General features: G+C 40.4%; 1 protein-coding gene across 2 annotated transcripts in view; it reads right to left on the bottom strand.

Annotated features, from left to right (window-relative positions):
- Window positions 1-6,889: 6,889 nt before the first annotated feature.
- Window positions 6,890-26,441, bottom strand: part of LOC135240788 (sodium channel protein type 2 subunit alpha-like) — a 44,444-nt gene continuing 24,892 nt past the window's right edge. For both annotated transcript variants that reach the window (XM_064310709.1, XM_064310707.1), the window contains 11 exons: window positions 25,055-25,519; window positions 22,030-22,153; window positions 20,383-20,537; window positions 19,560-19,733; window positions 18,962-19,084; window positions 15,851-16,132; window positions 12,439-12,492; window positions 11,991-12,128; window positions 11,110-11,214; window positions 10,678-10,948; window positions 6,890-10,505 (listed from right to left, as the gene is read on the bottom strand). In XM_064310709.1, the coding sequence (XP_064166779.1) occupies window positions 9,409-10,505; window positions 10,678-10,948; window positions 11,110-11,214; window positions 11,991-12,128; window positions 12,439-12,492; window positions 15,851-16,132; window positions 18,962-19,084; window positions 19,560-19,733; window positions 20,383-20,537; window positions 22,030-22,153; window positions 25,055-25,519 (2,988 nt within the window). In that variant the 3' untranslated portion in view covers window positions 6,890-9,408. The remainder of the gene's footprint in view (window positions 10,506-10,677; window positions 10,949-11,109; window positions 11,215-11,990; window positions 12,129-12,438; window positions 12,493-15,850; window positions 16,133-18,961; window positions 19,085-19,559; window positions 19,734-20,382; window positions 20,538-22,029; window positions 22,154-25,054; window positions 25,520-26,441) is intronic.

Genomic DNA, 26,441 nt, shown 5'->3' with positions numbered 1-26,441 from the left:
ATTTTTGTATATTTTGTGTCAGTACTGTACATTATCCGTCAAATTTGCTTTGGAAATATCTACTGGTTTGTAGGTTCAAATCAGTTTTGCATTTTGAATTGGATGGAAATTGAGAGGGAAGCCACAACTACATGCGAGAGAGGAAGGGAGAGAGAGAGAGGGGGAGGGTGAGAAAGTCAGAGGGAAGGAGAGTACCATTTAGTACTTAGTACCGTTTAACCGGCATTAATTCTCCTTTCAGAAGATGGAGCATTTATCGCTGAGTGCTCGTTTGATTTGAGGGTGTACATGAGAAATGGACACTCTAAGTGAAGCTGTGCTGGCTCTGTGGTGGTGATAATGCTTATTGCGGCCCAGCTGAAACAAGAGCGGAAGAGTCATAAAAAGGGGTAACTGGAAAGGAGACACACTCTGTGCCTAATGCTTTTGCAATTATGTTGGGACGGTCCCTGGGGACGGGAGCCCGGACAATTAGCCATGTTCCCTCACCGAAGGAATTGTGCTGTTTGCAATGGCCATGAGGCATGTTTAACGGACAACGGACAGCAGAAGATTCCCAGGGCCTCCCGCACTCTCTAAGATTAGCATAATATGCATAGCATGCACAGATACCTGAACTGATTCAATTTCCCAAACAACAGTAGAATATTACATCACATTTTATCATTTATTTCAGTCACTGGATTTTTTGGGGGTCCCAAGCACCGAAAGTGCAAGGATGCAGATTTAAAATTTTAAACGGGCAGGAGACACGCAACGTGCGGTGTCGTGAAGCGGCTGTCAGAAGACACGTCTGGGCCTGGAGAACAAATTTGTCTCAAGGCCCTCTAACTTGGGCCACGACGGGTTTTCCGCAATTTTCAATTTTCTCAAAAACCTACTTTTGCAAGCTGGTTATTTTTTATTCCGTTCTCTTTAGTACACACTGCAGTAGTTGTGTTTGGTTATGTGAAAATAAAGTTGTTGTTTTTTTTGAAGAGAGAATAAATAAGAACGGGTTTTAATGCTTCAACGAAGACAATTCGATTTTATAAAGTCCTCCCCTTGAAGACAACACTGGGTGAGAATATCAAAAATCGTGGCACTGATGGATGCTGCATTGGTTTTCCTGCATCTCATCCATAATCACTGCAACGGCTTGTGCATATTTTATGTCAGCAAGTAGGTTTGACACATTCTTGGTACGTTTCATTAATTCATTAGTTCACTGATAATTTCATGTGCGCTGTATTTCCCACTAGCAATGAATAAATTCAGATCTGGATTTGAGCAATACCCTCAGCTGGCTAAAATTGCTATCATGGTCAGCCCGTGACCCCTTTCTGATAGCCCCTGCTGAACGTGGAACTGAAGGCCCCACAACACCTCTGTCATGTTCTCCCATCTCTGCGCATGATCAGAGGCTTCTTGCTTCAAGAGCATTGTGTGTACTGGAGTCTGGTGGAGTTAAGCCATGTACTTCTGTTGACACTCCTTATGAAAACTTGGACTGTTCGTGTCTATCCAGGATGACAGGCTATTTCTTCCAGTAGTTAAACCCAGTTTTAATGATGTTGATTAGTGTTCATGTCAATATTCATGGGGATTAATTATCGAAAGCCTTTGCCTTCTTTGGCATTATTGGAACCGTCTACATAGCTATCTCTAACATGAAGAATTCCACAGCATGTGTGTAGTCTATACTGTAGGTTTGCTATGTGCTTCGGAGCTCGCGTACGATTGGTTATTGGCCCACCCACTTCTTCAGTGCCCACCCATATACTGATTAGTGGCTATGCCGCTAGGTTACAGACAACATCACTGTAAAATGTGTGAACAAAGTATAAACCCAGTCACTCGTGTGATTGTATTTCAGTGGTAGTCAAATGAACAACCAAAATCAGATGGTAGACAGGTTAACAGTGGAGGTAAATATCCAGGAGACCAAAGTGCCTCCCTGTGAAAAGCCAACCGTTCTGAAAGACTCTCAGGCTTGTTGCAAAGACAGCTTGTGTGTTGAGATTGTTCAAGTGTCTCAATTAATTGAAAAGCCTTTTGCAGCTTGTTGTCAGGGCTCACAAAAGGATAGGACCCAGGCGCAGAGACCAACGTGGAGGCGAAGGAAATTAAAATAAATCTTCATGGAAGCTTTTCATCAGCCAAAAAGCAAAATAACAAACAAGGCAATGGAAGTAAGATGCCAGTAACTAGACATGGGGGAACTAGTGGCTAGGATAACCATGCAGGAGAACATGAAGAACAAGCCCCAAACTGCACAAAACCAGGAACTTAAATACACAGTGAAACACATGCAGACAATTACTGAGGATGAGCAGACGTTCAGAATGTGAGAAAACAATAATCCAATTACAACAGCAATTACCCGGCACAAGACGTGAGACGCAGGAAATGCACAGAACGCGAGTGGGAACTAAATCCCGGATGCTTGCGTCGACCGGCAATCGGGAAGTGGAGCTGTGACACTTGTGAACAAAATTACAAACTGTGTAAAGACACAGCACCGTGAAAAAGTATTTTCCCCTTCCCTATTTCCTCTATTACTGCATATTTCTTACACTGAATGGTTTCAGATCTTTAGACAAAATGTAATATTGGACAAAGGGAACCGGAGTAAAACACAAAACTCATTTTGAATTATTACTTCATTTATTTATTGAAACATTATCAAAACACCCGTATCACCCATGTGAAAAAGCAGTTGACCCCTTAATTTTAATAGCTGGCTGTGCTACCTTTAGCAGCAATAACTGAAACCAAATGCTTCCAATAATTTAATATCAGTATTTCACATTGCTGTGGTGGAGTTTTAGCCGCACTCTTCTCTGCAGAATTGCTGTAATTCAGACAAATTGGTAGGTTTTCGAGCATGAACTGCTCGTTTCAGGTACTTCCAAAACATCTCTGTTGGGTTCAAGTCAGGACTTTGACTAGGACGCTAGCAATTCAGACATGGACTTTCTTAGGTGTTTTGGATCATTGTCTTGCTGCATAACCCAATTCCACTTCAGCTTCAGCCCATGGACAAATGACCGGACATTCTCCTTAAGAATTTTGTGGTACAGAGCAGAATTCCTGGCTCCTTCAATAAGGGCAATTCGATGAAGTCCCAAGACAGAAAAGCATCCCCACACCATCACACTACCACCACCATGTTTGATTGTTGGTATGATGTTCTTAATGTGAAATGATGTATTTGCTTTACACCAGACATAATGGGACCCATGTTGTCCAAGAATTCCTCTTTTGACTCATCTGTCCATAGAACATATCCTAAAAGGCTTGGGGATCATCCAGATGCTTTTTTGCAAATGTGATGAGCATTGATGTTTCTCTTTGTTAGCAGTGGTTCCTGCCTTGCTACTGTCCCATGAATCCCATTTTTGCCCTGTCTCTTTCTTTTTGTAGTCATGAACACTGACCCTAGCTGAGGCTAGAGAGGTCTGTTGTTCTTTGGATGTTCTTCTGGGATCTTTTGTGACTTCCTGGATGAGTTTTTGCTGTGCCTTTGGAGAAATCTTTGCAGGCCGGCCACTCCTGGCAAGATTATCCACTGTTCCAAGTGTACCTCATGTGGAGATAATGGCTTTCACAGTGGCTGGGTGGAGGCCCAGAGCTAGAATTTTCTTTGACCATGGCATAGTGTGCTTGTAGAACCTTTGTGGTGACAACTTCACTCTGTTGGTAAGGTTCAATATGAGTGAGGTCTAGATTCAACAAGACTGGCTGCAGTCAAGCCTGGCTGAGTTCAATCAGCTAAATTTAACAATAAATTCAATTTGGTTAATTGGTTGATTAAGTTATTAAGGAGGGAATTACTTTTTCACTTGATTGATGTTGGTGTTTGATAACTTTCTTAATTAAATAAAATAAATACTGGTCTAAAGAAATATGTTTTGTGTGTACTCAGTTTCTCTTTGTCTAATATTATATTTTGTCTAAAGATCTGAAACCATTCAGTGTAACAAATATGCAATAATAGTGGAAATCATAAAAGTGGCAAGTGCATTTTCATGTCACTGTCCAAGCATACGTAGATAAAACAAAAGGAAGATAATTGGTGAACATTAGGCATGGGAGCGGTCCAAGTCAACAACTGCCTTGTGACATTCTGCATCAAATGAAATGATGTAGCATACACCACCATATTGTAAACAGATTGCTTTCTTTCCATCAAGCAGAGCTTCTACCAAACTTTACGCAGAATCACTGAGCCCATAGGGATGATCAGAAATGCAGTACTTCATCATCTACCGGGTCAAACATTTGGCTGAAATCAAGAAGCTAATTTGCCCTCATCAGTGGATGCAATTCAGTGATTAGACAGCTTTCAGCTCTTGTTGCAGTTAAATGTTCTTGGCACTGTTCATTCCGCGGGATTGTCATCAAATCAATTTTTCTCCGCGTATTCCCAGATGTAGTCATTTATGTTGCCTTCCAATACCAAACTAAATGATGACAGTCGACTGACTCCAGACAGTAAGTGCTCGTTGCGGTCTTCAGGGATTGTATACATTGTGTTTGTTTTTGTTAATTGCCCCGGGCTAAGTAATTACTAATATGTCTTTAAGGGGATGCAATACAAGGTGACACTGGGTGAATGATTGTCTTGTCAGGTTATTCTCAGGTTCCCTGGAGAATAAAAATATGAAATAAATAAAATATAATATATCATTATTTTCTAATAACATTTTATTATTTCTTGATGATCTTAATTAAACTTTAAACTTAATTTTCTGGCATTACGTTTACTAAGTTGGTCCAGCCAATAAGCTCCAAAAACTTGATCAGTAATAAAGAGAAGTATAGCGACTCCTTTGGAAGAAGCTGCATTTACAGAAAAGACAAAAAACAAAGACGTAGACTTTGAGTTCAGCCAATAATTCCACATGCAAATTTCATCTGCAGCAAAATTGAGAACCTGTATAATTTCAAAGCTAAGTGGCATGCCCACACCCCAATTTTTCATGATGTCTCCATGGAAACAGGAGGGAGGGAAGGAAACTATGAGAGGGATGAGTGGGAGGAGAGAGGGAGCGGCATCCTGCAAGCACATCCGTCATGAAGGATAACGACACTGATGTCACGAAGACAACTGGCGATTTTGTGTTTGTTTTGCCTGTGCCTTTTCTCTGTACTTTTTCCAGTGACTCTAACATCAACCCAAAAGAAAATCTGACCAAAATATAAAAACATACAGTGCACACACACACACACACACACACACGCGCACACACACACACACACACAAAAACAGTAACTTACATAATTTATTCTAATTTGCAGTTTGAAAAAAAATACAATGTATCGGCAGGGCCTTTCCCGAGGGTGCGCTAGGACAGGGATCACAGCACATTTAGGAAGTGCTCATAAGGAAATGCTTTCACTCAGTAGCCATCACCACTCTGCAGCAGTTACCACAAATGGAACGTGCCAGAACATTTAATTGCTCTCATTACGCAATCAATTATTCAGCAAGTCAAATCCGCTATACGGCATACAGGGTAATAATATGAACAAAGATAGAAATACAGTAATATTAACAAAGATAGACATACTTGGGGGGGAGGGGGGGGGGTAGCACACACATGTATGGTATATATCATGGAAGCTCCCATAACAAAATTAAATTTAAAAAAGGAAAGAAAATACATAGCCTAGGACGAAGGACAGATTGCAACAACCAATCACAGTAGACAAGTGCAGAAGTCAAGTTAATTTAGAACGGACCATGGTACTGTCCCTACCTGTAGTTAAAAATAATAGGCTGGTGTATATAGCCAACTCTCAAACCTCAATAACAAAAAATATGTGGTTCACACTTAAATATTCCTTTTTTGATTTTTGTCTGCTTTCTTATTTTAGAACAGGGTAAAAAATGAAGCCTTCTTCGGTGTGCTTCAAAAAGGAAAAAGGAAGTGCATGCCACATATTTTCGTCATTGGAGTTCTCAGGACCTCCTGGTGCTACCTTCCCCAAACATTAAATCAGATGCATTTTATGTCTATATAGTCTTTCTCTATTCCCATGCATTTGGCCATGGCTATGGTATGGTCGGCAAAGTGCATGTCTGTTGGAGACCGAGGGTCATTTCCACAGATGGCATGTTTATATTCAGAAGTATGAATTTTCAGAGCCCTTCTAGTCCGGCAGACATACGAAAGATCACGAAGATATCTTAGCACATAGACGACATGAAATGTAGGAAAGATAAGTCTTCAGCGCCTTTGTATTATTTAACCAGATGGGTAGAAGAAGTAGTCCACACTTGACATACTAAAACTATGCACACAGGACTGCTGCCTGACTTATCATGCCTTGCTGGATTAGAACATGCATATGTATCAAGCTAACTAACATTTCTCCACTTGTGCCCTCTCTTATGGGTAACCTGACAAGATTGTAAAAACAAAACCTGTAGCAGACATCAACAGTCAGCCATTTGTAACATTTACATATTTCAATGTAATGTACTTGAATACAAAGACATTATTTTGGTTTTAACAATTTTATTGAATATTACCCATTACCCATTATGCAAATCTATGCTATTTAAATAGTGTCGACCAATACAGAAATAATAGCAACACTGAACATACATCATGGCAAACAAAACTTCAAATGTGGTCAATGGTGTTTTAATAATTACAGAAAATACATATGAAGGACATATTAGACAATCCCCATGGTACAACAAACTGGTATTCTTTTTTGGTTGGGGGCGTGGGGGTGCGGGTTAAAAATCCTGCATGCAATACACCTATCCTGTACAATCGTAAAAATGTTACGTATTGAATACTTACACATGTAAATTAAATGTTGTGTTAGTGTGTGTATGGTAGTTGTGTGTATGTGTACTGTTATGTGTGTGTACGTGCGTGATGTGTGTGTGTGTACGTGTGATGTGGTTTGTGTGTGTGTGTGTGTGTGTGTGTACGTGTGTGCGTGTGGGTTTATGTGTGTGTGTGTGTGTGTGTGACACGTGTGTGCGTGTGGGTTTGTGTGTGTGCGTGTGCGTGCGTGTGTGTGTACACGTGTGTGTGTACGTGTGTGCGTGTGGGTTTATGTTTGTGTGTGTGTGTGTGTGTGTGTACGTGTGTGCATGTGGGTTTATGTGTGTGTGTGTGTGTGTGTGTACGTGTGGGTTTATGTGTGTGTGTGTGTGTGTGTGTACGTGTGTGCGTGTGGGTTTATGTGTGTGTGTGTGTGTGCGTGTGGGTTTATGTGTGTGTGTGTGTGTGTGTGTGTGTGTGTCTGTGTGTACGTGTGTACGTGTGGGTTTATGTGTGTGTGTGTGTGTGTGTGTGTACGTGTGTACGTGTGTGTGTGTGAAATTAGCAATCCTCATTTGCTGTTGTGCATCACACAACATTTAGAAAATAAAAGAACTGAAAAATATATTTGATTAGGTCCTCGACAAATATGAAAATGAAAAATACAGGAAGGCATCAAGGAATATCAAATATCAACTGAATAGGATGAACTGAATCATACCTCCACTATCTGTGTATTTATATTAGAATGAAGTTAACGGTCAACTGGCCACAGTTTGAAACAAAACATTGGCTTCCAGGCCTCACCCTGATCTTTAATGGAAATTACCCACTGAAAAAACTGCAGTGGATCCTCAGACACCAATGTGCCTGTGATCCCACATTTACAGTATTGCCCTTACAAAAATAAAAATAAAAAATAAAATTAGCATACTGAATTTCAATATGAATAAAGAACTCAACAGAAATATAACCACTAAACATCTTGCAGGTTCGGCAGGATGCTTTGTTCATCACGTTCACAAAGAAGACAAGAACTTTGCCTTCAAGAAAACAAATTCTGTTGAAGAAGGGGTGTAATAAGAAGAAAATAAAGACTTCCCAGTGATGCAATAAAGTTACTAAATTTGTGAAAAAAAAAAAAAAAATTAATTATATATTAATTATATATATATATATAACAATAATTTAAAAAAATTAAAAGCATTGGGTAACTGACACATTATAACTCGGTGGATCTAAAGGAATGAGGGTGGAGGCAAAAGATACATGCATCAGCGAAAGGCCCCACGAGATGCACATGATAAACAATATTACCATTTTTGATACACTACAAGAGCTGATACATATTTGACACAGCAATACTATGTCAAGGATGTTTGCTTTATCAGACATACCCCAGAGTGAAAACAACATTTTTAGGTTTAATCTTTATGAGTAAATTCAATCAAATGCTCTCTCTCTCTCTCTCTATATATATATATATATATATACACACACACACACACACACAAACTCACTCAAATGCATGTATATATATATATATAAATAAAGATAGAAAGAGAATGTGTTTTGTATGGAGAAACTGCTGGTTGCTCTGAAACAATCATGTGTGTATGATTGTGTGATTGTGTGTAACCTGTACAGATACTGATGATAAATGGGCTAGCACCTCAAATGCTGAGCGCTACTCTGAAATACTCAAGAGGATAAAGCAAACTCCCCCATATGACAGTTTGGTCCTTTTGGTCCTTCATGCAAGACTATGGGTGTGCATGCTTCCATGCAAAAAAACAACAAAAAACAAAAAACAAAAACAAAATAAATCTTTGAAGAAAAAGTCTTAGAAGTTTACAAAACACATTTTCAATGTTTTGTTGGTGCAATCATAGAAATTCCGGTAACAATAACCTTTAAAGAACTTACTAGAAACCCATGCCATGTATTCTCTCAAGGTTCGGTGGAAGCTCAGAAACTAGCCACTTCTCATACAGGACTCTTCTAAGATCCATTCTAGATAGATAGCACATTAATGGCAGCTAGCACAATTCCTATATCTCTTCGGAAAATGGCAATTTATCCAACGTTAATATCCGATGTAAATAGAATGAGCTACCTTGCACGGATGGTTTGCAACAGTTATGGTGTACAACTGAGGTTGACGTGGTGGGGTTTCACCCAGAACTGAATGTCTGCACATTTCAGAACTGGCTGGCTACTAGAAGCAGTATATGACCTCTGACCCTTCATCCCCCCATTTAACAGAAAAAACCTTGTCTGTCATAATATACATACAATGATTTATGACCTTAAAATAATTGTAAAATGTTCTGTAACCAAGGTAATAATTATTATAGCCATTGCAATGCAAGACAATAACAGTATTCTTACAGATGAACTAGCTGTAAAAGGAGTAACAGTATTCTTTCGCGTTTCCGATTTCATTAAAACCTAAGAAAACGTTTCGGTGTCTGATGGCACAGCCTTAGTAGGCATAGGCCTTAAATTTAGACACAAGTAAGTACTATCAGCCTGGCATAGATATGCAGATCAACAGTCAACGTCGCACAAACACGCCACCCTGGAAGGCTGCTAACAATTAACCACAAACCGTGAATGAAAACCCAGATCTTCTCACTCAGTCATCCTCCATGCTCTCATCCTCCCATACGTCTTTGCCCTTGTCCTCTTTCTCCGTGTTGTCTTCCTCCTCGTAGCTGCCTTTGTCCAGGTTGATGACGCTGTCGTACGACGGGGGACAGACGGTGGGCGCGGCCGCCGCGGCGGGGCGCCTGAAGCGGTGGCGCCTGTAGGCCCTCTGTATGACCGAGGCGGACAGCTCCTCCTGCTTGCGGCGGAGGGTGGTGGTGATGGGCTCGTAGGACACCTTGGAGGGGTTGGACGCCATGAAGCGCTCCTCCATCTGTCCGCGGAGGGCGTCCATCTCGCCGTCCTCCCCGAGGACGCGCTTGGTGAAGGCGAACAGGATGTCCAGGCAGTGGATGCGATCGCCGCTGACCATGGGCAGGTCCATGGCCATCAGCTGAACCGTGTTGGGTTTGGGTATGCGCAGCGGGGACGCCAGGGAGTCCGAGAAATCCGACAGCTTGTCGTACCCGATGAACTGAGAGGCCTGCGGGTCGAACCTCTCCCACACCTCGTAGAACATCTCGAAGTCGTCCTCGCTCAGCGGCTCGGCGCTCTCCTCCGTGGCTACACTGAAGTTCTCCAGGATGACGGCGATGTACATGTTGACCACGATCAGAAAGCTTATAATGATGTAGCTCACAAAGAAGGCGATCCCCACGGTGGCGTTTCCGCAGTTCCCCTTGTATTTGCTCCCGGCGTGTACAAATTTACTGTCGCAATCGGGCTCGCGCTTGTTGAGAATGGGGGCCAACAAACCGTCCCAACCTGCCGAAGTAGTAATCTGGAACAGGCAGAGGATGCTGTTACCAAATGTTTCAAAGTTGAACATGTCATCAATTCCATCCTCCTTCTTCACGTAGGCAAAGTTAGACATGCCAAAAATGGCGTAGATAAACATGACTAAAAAAAGCAATAGACCGATATTGAACAGAGCAGGAAGTGACATCATCAAGGCAAACAAAAGTGTCCGGATTCCCTTGGCGCCCTTTATGAGACGTAGGACGCGTCCGATTCTGGCTAGTCGAATGACTCTGAATAAAGTCGGTGAGAAAAAATACTGTTCAATCACTTCTGAAAGAAACATGCCTGAAAAGAAATTAAGGTAATTAGACACTTGGTAATGCGATTTTATATTTCCATGTATTACACATTTATTTTAAAAATGAACAACATTTGTCTCATCATTTCAGCTGATAAATAAAAATGGAAAAAATGCAGTGCGTGTTGAAATACATGCCCCATGCCCCTGGTTTCTTACCGATTATTGACACAATGACCACAACAAAGTCAAATACATTCCAACCAATGGTGAAGAAATACTGGCGAAGAGAAAACATCTTCAGCACACACTCTGTCGTGAAAAGGACGATGAAAACTACATTAATCTTGTAAAGAACGTTCTTCATCTCCTTAGTCTGCTCGTCTACTTCGACCATCATGGTGATCATGTTGAGTATTATAAGAGCCATAATACAAATGTCGAAGGCTTGCTTTGTAATGAGGTCAAAGACAAATCCTTGTAACTTGTTCTGGAAGGGAGATAAAAAACCATAAACAAACACACCATGACTAATGGAGATTAAAATTCGAACTATAAAAAGACATTTTTAATCACTTTAATGATTTAACTGGCCATTATGAATACGATCTTGTCATGTTAATCGACATGACATATGACAGGATTACATACTGCAGGCCTTGGGATAGGCTTTTGAGGTTTTTTTGATCCAAGCTTCTTCATCGCATTGTAATATTTCTTCTGCTCCTCGGTCATAAAGATATCCTGACCTCCAAAGTAAAGAAGGGGAACAAAATAGATATAAACAAGGGTTTACTATAACTACTTTGATTTTGATACTGCAGTGCTGAATGGACTGTGAGAATGAGGTTCAATAAGGAGTGAATTTCAGTGCTGTCACAAACACACACACAGAAAAGGACTCCTTCCAAACTGTCATGGAGGTTGAACTGTGGACCCTGTCTAGTGTATCCCAATACATCAATTTAAAATTTGGCTGATATGAAATTATTTCAATTCCCCTGTTTGGATGAAGACAATTGCCTTCCCATGAACAACGCACAGAAAAAATTTCAAAACAATCATCCATTAATATCCACTGATATTTCTACTGAAGGAGAGGGGTGGTTTCTTCCTCATAGGAACACAGTCCATTTCCAGCTGATTCAGTGTGGCAGTGCTGGAGAATATCATACTATTTACATTATCCTTACAGAGACTGGCCTGAAACAGCCTCAACACTGGAGCTGGAAGACCATCCTTATGCTAAGCTACGTACGTTCAGTTTGCACCACTGATCTGCAAAAATCTAGTGCTCAAAACGTCATTACAAATCATCAGTATGCCACAAACGTTTGGCATTTTGTACAAACATTCCTCTGTTCCTACTAGAGCTGAGAGTGCTGTTGCAGTGAGAGTACTGTTTTTGTAACCAGGAAGTCATGGTTCCAAGTCTGGCCAAGGGCTATGTATTGCAATGTAAATGTTTTCCCAAGCAATGGCACAAACACCCCAGATTTCTTCATTTCCAACAAGCAAAATCAAATACTTATCTTTCTCTTCTGTTGATTGAAGTTGTCAATGATAACACCGATAAAAAGATTTAGAGTAAAGAAGGCTCCAAATATGATGAATACGACAAAGTAGATGTACATGTTCCGGCTAACTTCGTACTGAGGTTGTTCATGGCGCTAAAATGCATCAAGAAAATACAAGCAATTACATGATGTGCAAGCATAAACACATTTTAAAACATAATAATAAAACTAGAATTTTCCCTTAAAGAGCCACACTTCACTCATCACATTATAAAGACCTGATCTCACAGACAGACAGTTTTCCATCTCTGTTGGTGATTTTGTGTCACCCTCTGTGCAAATTAATTGAGGGGTCCCTCAAGGGTCAATTCTGGGGCCAATATTATTTTCCATTTGTACGTTTCTTCTTGGCCATATCATATGAAATCAGACTGAAAGTGCATTGCACGTCTGCAATGCTTACCTTACGGGAGTCCACAGCTGAATACATGATTGGCATCCAGCCTTTGAAAGTTGCCTAGAAGCAGAGGAGAGAAATATTAATTTGTTGTTCTCCCCAACGTGTGCATCGCTTGCCTTTGGAGGTTTCTCTAGATATTTTACATTCATTAAGCAGGATAAATCAAACAAAAAAAACGTGCTTAAGTGAATGAAATAATCTCAATTGTAGTTAGCAAGCGAGGAATGATCACTAATGACTGACACTTAAGTTTGCTTGGAACCATGGTGGGTTTTCCATGGTGTGGATTAGTTCCTCTCCAGAATCCACTTCAGATTGTTGCATAATTGATTAGAATCACTGCAAATCGCTAGTCTTTGTTAAGTGAACATAAATAATGAACTAGCGCATGCTATCATGCTTATATCACGGTAACATTTTGTTTCCTAGATCTTTTTCAGTGTGGAATCAATGGGTATAAAGATTTGCCAGTTCAAACTGATGCACCGATCCAAATGTATAAAATGCAGCTGCATTTATTCCAAAATCCCACACGGTCCAAATTAAACGGGAAACTGGTAAAAAATTGATATGGCTGTCGAAAAAAGCGAAATATCTGTCAAAACAACATGAACCCTGCTCTCTTTAGTGTGGCACTGTGTTCCGTTGTGTCATTCTTTAGTGCGAATAGTGTTATACCTTGTTTATAAAAAATAATGTCATTAAATGACCCCGCTAGCAACAAGAGGGAGAGTGTAAACAAACACCACGTTTAGCGCATAATGTAATAACGTTTTGTGTGTAATGCACAGCACAGGTGGCCAATCCTGGTCCCGGATAGCCATTCGGTTGAATATCGTTTCGCTTGTAATGTAATCAATTGTTACATTATACGCAAAAAGTTATTGCATTATGCGCTCAACGTTTTCATTACATTATACGCAGATTTGTTATATAATGAGTTTTTGTAGCATTTTTAATCTCATTTGTTACGTTCCCCGACTCTATCTGCGGGGTGTCTATCGCGCGGTTCTCTCCCCCCGTCTTGTCTGTTCTGTATGTAGGCAGGTGGAGGCTGGGGAACCGTTAGCACGATTTGGATGCACCCGGGCCCGGTGTGCCCCGGTGCGGAAGCTTCAACCGGTCTGTCCCACCCGGCACGGCATTCCTTTTCTTTTCTTTTTTTTTTTGTGCATTCGTTTTGTTATGTACCTTACATCGCTTCTGCTCACATTCACACTCACTTTCCTGATTTACTGACATACACACCTCACAGTTTGCATTATGTACTTATCTGTTGCTTATTTCTTTAATAATATCTCCTTGATATTTGAACCCTTTGTTGCCGAGGTCTCCCTTTTTGTTCCAATCACTGAACCAGGTTATAACACGTCATACGCAGTTATTGCATTACGAGCTGCTACAAATGCACGTTGCAACTTCTACAGTTAGGAAAAACATTGGCTTTTAAAATTCTTTTTAGCTTTGACTTAACTGTAAGATGAACATTTTCACTTTGATTTCATGATCTAGAATTTTAAAATAATTCTACAGACAACATAGGCCAACCATGTTAAATTGAACACATGAAACTGAATTGTATCATGTCTCAACTGAACTGAACCAGAGTTGCATCAGATTGAATTGTTGAATGTAAATGGTAAATGGACTGCATTATATAGCGCTTTTATCCAAAGCGCTTTACAATTGATGCCTCTCAATCACCAGAGCAGTTAGGGGTTAGGTGTCTTGCTCAGGGACACTTCGACATGCCCAGGGTGGGAATCGAACCGGCAACCCTCCGACTGCCAGACAACCGCTCTTACCTCCTGAGCTATGTCGTCCTATGTGTAAGTGTATCTTTCCTGCATCATGTCGTAGACCATGTATCGAGATGTGGCTCCAATCTTCTGAGATGCAGAGATTCACACCTCTAATGGATCTGCACATGTTTCTCATGTTTACATGGGTATTCTTATGTGGTACATTTATATGAGCTTGCATTGAGAAGTGGCACAGTCTGCTGTTATTTTGAAATGCAATCCTCAGCTGGTTCTTGCTGAAAGCTCTGACAATAATTCAAAGCCTAGTTCACCCAGTTGTGAAGTCAAAATGTAGGTGGAGGAAGACAAGCACTTTACTCTAAGATGGTTTGCAGCTTACATTATTTAAATGATCTATTTGCCCCATGTTTCTACACACAAATCTTCCCCAGAGGAGAGCCATAAGACTGTACTCTCACCACGGTGCTCAAATAAAATAACTGGCAATAGGGTGCCTATGCGCATGCGATGCTTGACCACCTAATAAAAATCCAAATCATGTTTGGAGGAACTTTCTCAGAAATTCAAGAAAACTATCCCTTTGCTATATTCTAAGAAAGAACGATCAATGGCAAAAATTTATGTGAGCGCATGTCAGTTACTGGAAACCACTGACCACACTGATACATTTTTCTTCTGATAGCTCCATTTAGTAAAATCCAAATTGCTTGCTAGGCTATTACGGAACATCAACCAAAGGATATTACGCATCAATTTAAAAGCAGTTAGTTTGAATCAATTATACAGTGAATTCCATAATGTTTGGGACAAAGACTTTCTTTATTTGGCTCTGTACTCAACAATTTTGGATTCGTAATAAATGCACATGTGCTTAAAATACATTTTAAATTCCCAGCTTTTATTAAAGGGTATTTCTTTAATATTACTGCACTTTTTAAGCATAGTCCCCCCATTTCAGGTCACCATAATGTTTGAGAAAAATGGCTTTGCAGGTTTCTGGTTAGTTAGGCTTGTTAAATTGATTCCTTAGTGCGGGTATAAGAGAGCTTTCAGTATCTGTTATTGGTGTTTGTAAACATGAGGACCAGAGCTGTGCTAATGCAAGTCAAGGAAGCCATTTTGAGGCAGAGACATAAGAAAAACAGAGACATAGGCCAAACATTAGGTTTGTCAAAATCAACTGTTTGGAACATCATTATGAAAGAAAAGAGCGCGGGTGAGCTTAGCAATCACAAAGGGCCCGATAGGCTAAGGAAGTTGATGACTGAACAATTCTCACCATACCAAATTGTATAAAATACCCTTTAATAAAAGCTGAAACTATGCACTTTAACCACATGTGAATTGTTTGATTACAATTCTGAAATTGCGAAGGGCCAAATCAAGAAAAAATGCCTTTGTTTCAAACATTATGGTGCTCATTGTTAATGCAGAAACTTGAACTGCTGTGAAAGACAACTTTCAGCAAAATGATCTACACATCCACAGAAACTGAATTTCAAAGAGAACAGTCTCAGAACTAGACCCACGTGGAATTAAAATTGAATCTGGACTGCGAAAATGTTGGAAATACATGAGAAACATCAAGGCTGTTAAACTCTGAACTACAATCTCCAGTACGCAGTGTGAATAGGTTAGAGGCCATGACTCACCACTTGCAATAAAGCCAGGTATCCTGCTCCAACATTGTCAAAGTTGATCTTATCATTCCTCCATCGAGCATCAGCTTTCATCTTTATCAGTGTTTCACACTGAGTCTTGTTGCTCACTGCTGTTATTGGGAAGTCTTCGCCTGTGGTGGTGTTGATACAGTGGTAGTACTTCCCAGCTAAGAGGTTGACACCCATGATGCTGAATATTAGCCAGAATATGAGGCACACCAGGAGCACGTTCATGATGGAGGGAATTGCTCCAACAAGAGCGTTGACAACAACCTGCGTGAAAATATACAACAACACACACATCTGGTAATGAAAGGAACTCTGTCATGCTAAAATTGTTTCTTTCAACATTTTCATTGGTTATGATATATTGTAGTAGTCAAATTCAGGAAACACGGCAATGTCATTGTACTGTAATGTGTTGTATAATTCACAATATTCCCTCAATATTATAACACGGACATTCATCATTTATTATCTTAATACATCATGTATAGGGGTATTATTGTCTCAAACTGATCCAAAAAAATAAATGTAGCAGATCTACAAACAAATGCAGCAGATACACAAATAAAGGCAACTGATCCACAAATAAATGTAGTGGATCCACATATAAATTCAGTGGATCTGCAAATAAATGTAACTGATCCATGAATAAATGTGACTGATCCACAAATAAATGTAGCTGATTCATAAATAAAAGCAGCTTGTTCACATTTGCGCATTGCCTGAGGCTTGCATTTATTTGTGGATTTTTGAGACAATCCTCGCGTCACAATAAGCAAAAAAAAAATCCACAAATGCGTTTTTTTTTCTCAGTCTAGTCCAGCCAATCAGATTTTAAGATCACCTAATTAGCTAATGCAGAGGGGCTTGTAGTGTCCCAGGGGTGACCTTTAAACATTTAAGATGTCCTTCCACTAATTCCCACATTGTTAAAACAGTATCATATCTGAACAAAGAGAGATTCCAGCTTTAGATTTACATAATTATCCGTTGGATATTGAAAGCGAAATTCCCCACTGAAAATTTGAACAGATTTATTGTGTCGCCACCACAACTGCTCTGCCCCATATAAAATTTGTCGGCAAAGTTATCGCGTTACTTTCACATCATATTGGACATTTACATGACCATTCAATGAAATTTGGAGTGCACAATTGACGGGCATGCTTAACGTAAAAAGGAGATTGGCCAAATTTCACATCAATCAAGTGTACCTGTCTGTTAGGCAGAAGCCGTAGAGAGGAGGGATGAAAATGGGAAGATTTATCATTTTAACTGGTGCATTGTTAAACATTATGTGGATCGTGATCGACATATTGTGCACCCCTGCTTTTAGGAAACAGACCCTGAGGAAGTGACATTGGGCTCAGGGTCTTAATTATGTTGAACTAGCTGCAGCACACAGATGCAATGCAGAGCCAGGACAAACTGTAGGCCTTCTGCAACGTCTGTAAGCTCGAAGGTCACCCCTGGGAAACTGCAAGCCCCTCTGCATTAGCTAATGCAAGTCATCAGCCGGGGTACACACAGTGAGAATGGGTTTGAGTAGCAATTCTGTTACTCTTAGTCTATCCCCAGTGTAAACAAACAGCAGAAGTGGGCCAGGGAGACACAGAAGTGCATTTGAATGGAAACTGTATGCATATATAAAAGGGTATTTTTTGAAACCATTCAGCTTGGGGGCTATGCGAAATTTATAAAGCCTTTATTTGCCTTCATATTCATGACAAAAGGGATCATGGCACTGCTGCAACAAGTGCTATCACCTCTTATATAAAATGGATCGTTCTGGTCACCAAAGCTGATTGGTTAATCTTTGTAGCTATGGTGATATTTCTTATATAGCATGGCTAAGTAGAATAGGTGTCATGCATTATTTCAATATCTTCTCAAAGACGTTGAAAATTTGTAAGCAGTCAACCGGTATTTTAAAAAAAAGGCTTAAAACACACCCCATCAATCCTCCCAGACCTGCTATTGAAAGTTCGTCTCAGGTTTCACCTGTGAGTGAGGCTACGTTCAGACCGCAATCCTTAATGCTCAATTAAGATTTATTTCCCTCAGATTCGATTTCCTAGACTTAATATTCATATTAATTTGCAAAAACAGCACAACAGAGCTGCCAGTACAGAAATATGATGCCCTTAACCTGTCATAAGGAGAGTAAACATCACTTTGCTGGTGGACCATTGGTTGGGCAGGGAATGCCCTTTAGTACAACTCAAGGCTTTGATGGAGAGCATACGCGTGTGGACTCAAAAATTCTTATTTGTGTATTGACAGTGACATGCGAGTCACATTGATACACAAAAAATGTATTACCACATACAGATATGGGAAAAATCTGAACGAAAAGGTTGTGACTCCACATGGTTCACGTTGTTCTGAATTAAATCCATTTTAGCTGTAGTATGATATTCTAACATTCCCTGAGTGACACTAGCTCAGTTCAAAAAAAATAAATATGGATGCTTAGTGACAGCATTGGCTTGCGAATGGATACATCTTGTTTCTTATTTTAAATGGTCTTGTCTGAGTCGATAAGGATATCTACGGATGGACCTGTATTATAAAAGTGATGTGGAACAAGAAGCCATTTTATATTGGAATATTGGCTGTGCATGTCGGTACTCCACTTTATGTCGCACCGAACAAATCCCTCTAGCCATACTGCTATTGATCCTGACAGATCCTGCATAACACATAATATCTAAACGTTTATGAAAGCTTATGCATTCTTATGTCCTATGACCTCCCTACGACAAGCGTACACATATGAAGGCTCCATACACGCTGTGTAACCCCCACCTAATGTAATTTACATCACATTACAGGCACTTAGCAGACGCTCTTATCCAGAGCGACTTACGTTGTATCCAATTATACAGCTGGATATATACTGAAGCAATGCAGGTTAAGTACCTTTCTCAAGGGTACAACGGCAGTGGCCTAGCAGGGAATCGAACCTGCGACCTTTAGGTTACAAGACCAACTCCTTAGCCATTATGCTACGCTGTGCAGAGAGAGAGGGCGGGGGTGGTGTGTACGGGCAAAGACGCGCGGCGCAGTAACGGAGACGCCCGCGGCGACCCTTACCCTCATCCCCTCAAACCGCGACAGCGCCCTCAGCGGCCTGAGAGCCCGCAGGGTCCTCAGAGACTTTATGGGGCCCAGCTCCGCGCAGTCCATGGCATTGGCTACCAGGCTTACCAGGGAGACCTGAGAGGAAGAAGCACAAGCTAAACACACACACACCAGAAACAGATGATCTGAGTTTAGCGACGGTGAGCCTGGGCGGTAGGTTGGCCACCGCCTATCACAGACGTGGGTTTTTATTATTATTTTTTTAATAAAATTTTTTGCCAGGCACAGGTGACTGTCTTTGTTGCTATGCCTAGAACCGGCTGAACCTACAACAGTGGAATTTCAGCGGTGAAAATAAAATGGTCTGCTTTTGAAATTGAACAGGATTATAGGTCTCGCAAAATACAATACAAATAATCTAAAAAATAAAAAAATAAATAGAACGTAATGAGCTGTAATCTTTCAAGTGTCCATTACATTCAAGTGTGCACTCGAGAAATAATATATCGTAAATTAAACGTGATTCCATACGTAAGACGTGACATCAGTCACAAACGTGCTGTAAAAGATTAAAATGTCATACATTTAAAATGGAACTAAAGGTACGCACGTCAACAATCAGGAAGTCCAGCCAACACCAGGCGTTGGTGAAGTATTTCACAAATCCATAGGCGACCCATTTCAGCAGCATCTCCAGGATGAAGATGAAGGTGAAAACCTTGTCTGCGTACTCCAGGATGCTCTTAAGAGCTTTCCTCTGCTCAATGTAGATGTCTTCAAATGCCTGTTAAAACCCACAGGTATATTTCCATGACTGGAATACTGCAATTAAATTAGTGAACAAAATAGCTTAGCTGTTGAATTTTTACAATGATAAAAACAGGCATACAACATGAAACAGTCCAATGGTAATAGGCCTCAGGATGTATATAGCATCAAATCTGTATTATAAATAGAGTAAGCGTTCTCAAATTGTTTCTCGGCACCCCCAACGGTATATTGGTCTTCATTCCAGCTAACTGTTTTTCCAAAAACAGTTTGGTTTTGATTTAAAAATGTCCACACTTCCAACATTTAGGACCGTGTGGATTTCACCTATCAGTTTATAAAATGCATCAGTTAAAGAAATAACCTCTTCTAAAGTGAGCCACTTTCCACTTAACACATTGCAGAAAATAAAAGCTATACTTTGAAAGTGTCCTTCTCTAGTCATCAGGTTTGGTAAAGAACAATTAACAGCTTGTTACACTGCAGGAATTACAATTGCGGGGTGGTGGAAAACCAGCATGCACGGGGGGGCCCTCGGACTGAGGTTTAGAATCTCCGGACCAATGCAACAAAGTGTAAAACCAATCCATAGCTGATCTGAAAGGGACACATGGAACCATTCTGGCACAAACCCAGTCCCTTAACAGCAACACCATTCCACTCACCAGTGCTCCACTGCTCAGAAGTATCATGAAGATGATGAAGCTCTCAAACCAGTTGTGCTCCACAATCTTGAAGCACGTCCTCCTCAAGGTCCACCACATCTTCCCCCTCCCTTCGTTGATGTTCACTTGACAACACTGGCACCTGCGCACACAGCCTGAAATCAAACCGATCATTATTTTCCTGATACGGGCATATTCTACAGGAAATGCCTGCGCAACAATTTCTGAACGCCTGAAAAGCTTGACTCTCCCTTATGTTAGGAAATAGTTGGCATTAGCAATCTACCACATGACAACGTATTCCAATTTATGAAGTACCACCTTTGGATAGAAAACTGCGGAAAGTGGATGTCACTTAAATTGGAAGCGGTGAAAATGAGAGAGAATGCCTAAATGTTCAAGCCTAATGCATATTAGCACTGAAATTGTTGTGCTTCCAAAGTACCAACCTTGACATAGTAGAGTATTTTACAAACAACATTGACCCAGATGTTCTAAATGATTAACCATTATATACGACCAACAGCCGGTGAAACACTATGGTAAGCTCTAACTGCAGCTCTAGCTCTAATCAGATGCTCGCGCTGTGGGAGCAGCCAGCTCTGTCAAATCTCTACCACCCAATATCTGTTTCATCTTCTGACATCATTGCAAACAGTAACAATAAACATTATTGAGCGATGGCTAGCTCGCTAGCAGGTCACTGTTGGCAAGTTAGCCAAACAAGCTAGCTACTACTAGTCTCCCTCAGGCATGTTCCCTCCCTTATGTTATGTTTGTGCTAGATATGGGTGCATTCAAAACCAAAGTGGAAAGCAAAACTACGGAACATTTTGTTGCTAACCCCCGCTGGTTTTTATTTCTGGTATCAAACATTTTTGCACACATGCAACCTTGTCCTGAAAAATTACAGTTCTTTATCGTTTACATGTGTGAATGAGAACCTCAGTCGGCTCTCTGGAAGAGCTGCTCCAGTTTGCGGGCTCATGACCTACTAACATGAACGGAATCGATCCATTTTGATTTCAGTGAGAACACAGCCGTGACACTAACGGATCGAGCACACAAAATCAAATTTTCTAAGACAGCTATATTGTTTCTTAATACCGCAAAAAATAATCCATCCCATCCAACCGTAAGCTCTTTTGGAGATTAGATTAGTTTGGCTGGAAACCTGTATGGTAATGTTCCGTGTTACACATGGGAAAGCATATCAGTGTACCCGACCTGGCAGATTTGCATGGGATCTCTCTGTCACCAGTTCTAGCCAATGCTTGACATCGCAACATCTGCCAGGGGACATTGAAGCAAGCATTTTGTAATCTCGCAACCTTCTGACAACACAGTTCAACTTAAACTCCTTCTGGCACGCTTAACTAATAAATCTGTGCAATGTAAAAAAAAAAAAAAAAAAAAAAAAATTTAAATGTGGTGAATGCATTGGCCAATTTTGGGAAGAAAAAATATCAGCACCATCTGCACATCTATCCGCTGGAGCCTATCCCAGCGTGCATTGGGTGAAAGGAATGCAGTCTATCACACCATTCACTCACACACTCATACCTATGGGCAATTTCGTTTTTTGTATTGAGGTGACAGTTACTACCAACTGCACCACGACGTTGTGTAGTCAGCTGGATGCTTTACCCTCAGTTAAGCAGGCCTCCGGTTCCTCCGCCTCCGTCAGCGCCATGTCCACGGATTCCCCTCCGTCACCCGGGAGCCTGATGTCCACGGTGCTGCCCTCCAGCGAGCTGAGCTGGGAGTCTTTCTGCGAGGAGAGACACATCGCAATGCTCTTACCCATGATGCACCGTGCCCTTTCATCACCTCTGACCCTCATTTTCTACGAGGCGGGTCGTTTTTCTGAAGCTAGTTCCCCTTGGGCACACACGGATGGCTACAGCGAGTTTTTCTCATACATCTACGATTGATGTTACATGACACGGGTGTCAGCTCTAGTCCTGAAGGACCTTGAGGGTCTGCAGATTTTTTGGGTGTTCTCTGTACACAAGTGTGTCATTTAAGTCATTGATTGGCTAAGGGATCCACACGCCTTGTTCTCAAGGCCTTGATTGGTGAAAACAAAAAACCACAGACACTGCGGGATTCAGTTTGACACCCCTGCCATATCATACTACATCAATCAAAAGAAACAAGAGTGTTTCAGGATATGTGCACTTTAAGTTAAATCATATCTAAATTTGTTCCAAAATAGTGATTCAGTAATGTCAGGATGGGGGTGGGGGGGGGAATACTATGACATGCGTAGTTGAGAGTGTGCTTTTGGACAAACCTCTGATCGAAAGAACAGGTGTGCTCTGGTATTTTCATGTCTATTGAAATCATGCCTGCAGATACTGCAGCCTACATGTCTACTTTTTCATTAAAAATTCCCCCGGTCCCATTTTTCTTGCTGACATCAAAACACAAATGAATGCACTAACAGTCATTTTATAGGGAGGAACAACCCACATTAGCGTGACAGTAAAACTCAGAACCGAGCACTTAGTCCATGATGGCAATTTGCAGGCCGCATTGATACACAGTATAGTTTTGATCTCAAATGATTTCCAAATGTCCTACAAACACAAAATCAATTAGATTATAACCTTGAAGTAAGGTGATTACATTGATAATGGTGATTACTACCTGGGAGTGATTTGTGATAAGAATGTTTTCTTCCCAACAGTTCGTCTCCAGTTTTTTTAATTTAAATTTATTAATGTATTTATTTTGAACAGTTCCTACCAACGTAATTTCCACGGAAAGCAGTACATAATTGTAGGCCAATTATCAGCAATTGCCACTAAATGTAGCCCATGTATTAATAATATATTATTAATTCATAACCACCCATTGAGCAGGAGAGGAAACTGTCAATTGCTTACTCGGATCATAGGCAAAGGATGAAGGCCATAAACATTGAAGCAACACAGTTTTTTTTCCTGTATGGTTGGCCAGAGAAAATATGGGCCTACTGTGTATTATGCAGCCTTAGATGCTATCCTAGAAAGTGCTTCTTCATTGGCTTCCATGGGGGTCAGTTAATGCACAATAGGGAATGATGTAAGCATAATAGGTTCGCATTGACACTGAGATAAAATGCTCCCGAATGTTTTTTTAAAAATGTGATGTCCAAATGATCACTGTGGCAACAAATTATTTTATATTATTATCGGCTATTCAGTTCCAGAAGCAATTTCAAATTGTGTGGTAAATACATTTGAAATACATGAAAATCCACATAACAAGCTTAAATAATATATTGCAATGATAATATAAAATTTTTTAAATAATTTTCGTATGCTTATTTTTATATGTAATAGTATGTTGTACATTATTTCAAACAATGTGAATTCCTATAATAATACAAAATTTCCTTCAGGAAACGTCGCATCTGTCTGCCATCTAAGTAATCCGCTTTCATCATTCCGTTATGGGTAACATTTTGAAGACTGAATACTGTGTATTCTCAAATGGATTTTTCCCAGATTAAAGCAAAATCCATTTCTCTGTTTCAATCAAATTTGTTACCCCTCAGGTGGCTGCTATATTGCTATATTTTGGACTATGAAGTCCAATAAACAATCAGCAAAAGAAATAAATGAATTGGGGGAAAACACGGCACTGAAGATTCATAAAAAGGTCTATATTACAAACGGTGATGTGAAACTGAAAAAATTATAATAGTGGAAAATATAAAATGCACATAGTGCAGAAAGTAGAAAATGATAATGGAACACAAATGTAAGCAAGCAACACATTGAAAAGTTTTCCTTTTCAATAAATGATGTACGTTATCCTGATGGCTAGTTTTTCAAGTAAAATAATCTTACAAGTCTCCTCACTGACAACCTTGAGAGCTTCAGAGAAAAAGCTGAAACAGCAATCAAATGGGGTTAAGAGAGGCAACCAATCACATTGCATTCAATCCTAGCCGCTATCATTTTCAACAAAACCATCTTTATAAAGAATAAGATATTTGCAACAACATTCGCACACACCTGAAAAATGAAAATCTGTTTATTTATAATGAGAAATATTTGTTATTTGTCACTTTTTAGAGATAGTCACAAGCCAGTACGACATTTATCATGGCACATCATTCCCATTAAGTTAATATGTAGAGTGCAAAAAGTGCGACTAGCTACCATTTTGAATCCAAGCTCCACGCTCATTATTCAGCCTGTGTGTGTACTTTATTTTATATTGCTTTGCAAGTGAAGTTGGCCTACATTGATTATAGCATTTTTATAGTTTTATTATTAGTGGTCCAAACAGCAAGTTATATCAGCATATGGACAAAGCTGACGAGTCTATGAATATTAAAAAATTCATAAGACTAATTTTATCTATTTATTTATCATTGAATGGCTACTCGTATCGTTCAATGAGTTCAGTAAGCACAAAAACTTGCCTGTGTGATGTGTTCAGCCAAACACTACGTCAGTGGCTACAGGAGTTTAGGAGTTTAAATACCATCTTAGCCATTAAATATTATGTTTACACGCCTGCTAAAACTAAAAAATCTCAGGTACAAAATGCTGTAGCTTAGAAATGTTACAATGCCAAATGCTTCAGTTAGCTAAAACATACCAAAACCCCTTTTGGGATATCGAATCATCAGGGCACTTTCAAAAACATTTCCGCAATAAACATGCTGACTTACTTCTTTGCTGTCCTCCACATCCGAGAATTCGCTGCTGGAGTCGTCTATGTACTCGGACTCGCCGACGGCTATGGGGACGCTGATGGTGAGGTTGAGGTTGGTGACGAAGACGTCGTCAACGATGTACTTCCCAATGCTGCCGCCCATGAGTCCAGGGTATCCATTGTCCTCCTTAAGGCAGTTGGGGTCCTTCGTGAACTGAACTATCGTAGTGTGGTTGCCGATGCAGTTCTCCTTACTGCCGTTGAGCTCCTCCGGGGGCTTGAGCTCATCTGCGGTGGTCTTCTCCGACCTTCCGCACAACCTCAGGAAGAAGCGTCTCACCGAGGCCTTCATGTTGCTGATCCCGAGATGGATCCGCCCCACTGCGATCTGCAGGTTGTTCATCTCGCTATCGTCTTCTGTGGCCGCCAGGTTGTCCGCACTGAATGAACTGAGCAGCAAGGCCAGGAACAGATTCAGAACCTGTGCCGGATGGAAAGAGCAGAACACAGTATAACTAGAATCTCAACAAAATAAACAGAGAAACCTGTGGATTCTTAATAATTTGATTTGCGTCAAAGTAAATGTAAACCAAATCATTTCTGATATTTATTGATGGATACCATAAAGTGACCCTATGGCATAATGCAAACTCCTGACTGTAGCATTTTGTCTGCAACCAGCTACAACTACATTTATTTAGCAACACATAACATTAGCTTAGGTGGCTAAAAATCAATGTTGACACTGTTCCCCAGTGGCTGGCTGCTTTGTTTGAGACTCAGCATGGATATACACAGTTAGCGTACTTTGGTAGAGAGGCGTTTTCGAAGAAACCATACACAACAAAGTCTGTGAATGTCTGTGAGTGACTGTGTCATTAAATTTGGAAAGAGACATTGCTTTGTTTAGTTATTTAAATATAATTTTTATGCGCTCAAACATTGGCCCCGTTGAGGTCTGTTGCATCAGAGAGAGCTGCAGTAGATATCTAGAAAACTTGTAAAATCTCAGCAAAATTATCTGGACAGATTGAAAACACTCTGGGTAAGTGGAAATACAGTTTATGTCACTGAACCAATAGGAGAGATGTGCAGTTAATTGTATTTGTGGAATAAAAATAATATAATTATAAACCATTAAACCCCACATAAAATCCAGACTTTTTGTAAGAACCCTGTCTTAAAAGAACACTGTCACGGGGCTACACCGTGCCCTGTAGAGTAAGATGCACGCACCTTCATACACACCGGCATTGGCATTCATTTCTACTTACAATATCATGCCGGCATAAGGAAGTGTTTGCTAATTGCTTCTGTGTATAGGGTAAATGACTACGCACAAACCACTATTAGTTGTCAATCCCTGCAGGCTATTGTTCGGTCGGGAGGTCTACCGGTTTTAA

This window comes from Anguilla rostrata, chromosome 15 (assembly GCF_018555375.3).
Source record: "Anguilla rostrata isolate EN2019 chromosome 15, ASM1855537v3, whole genome shotgun sequence".
Taxonomy (NCBI): domain Eukaryota; kingdom Metazoa; phylum Chordata; class Actinopteri; order Anguilliformes; family Anguillidae; genus Anguilla; species Anguilla rostrata.
This window is presented reverse-complemented; position numbering and strand designations above follow the sequence as displayed.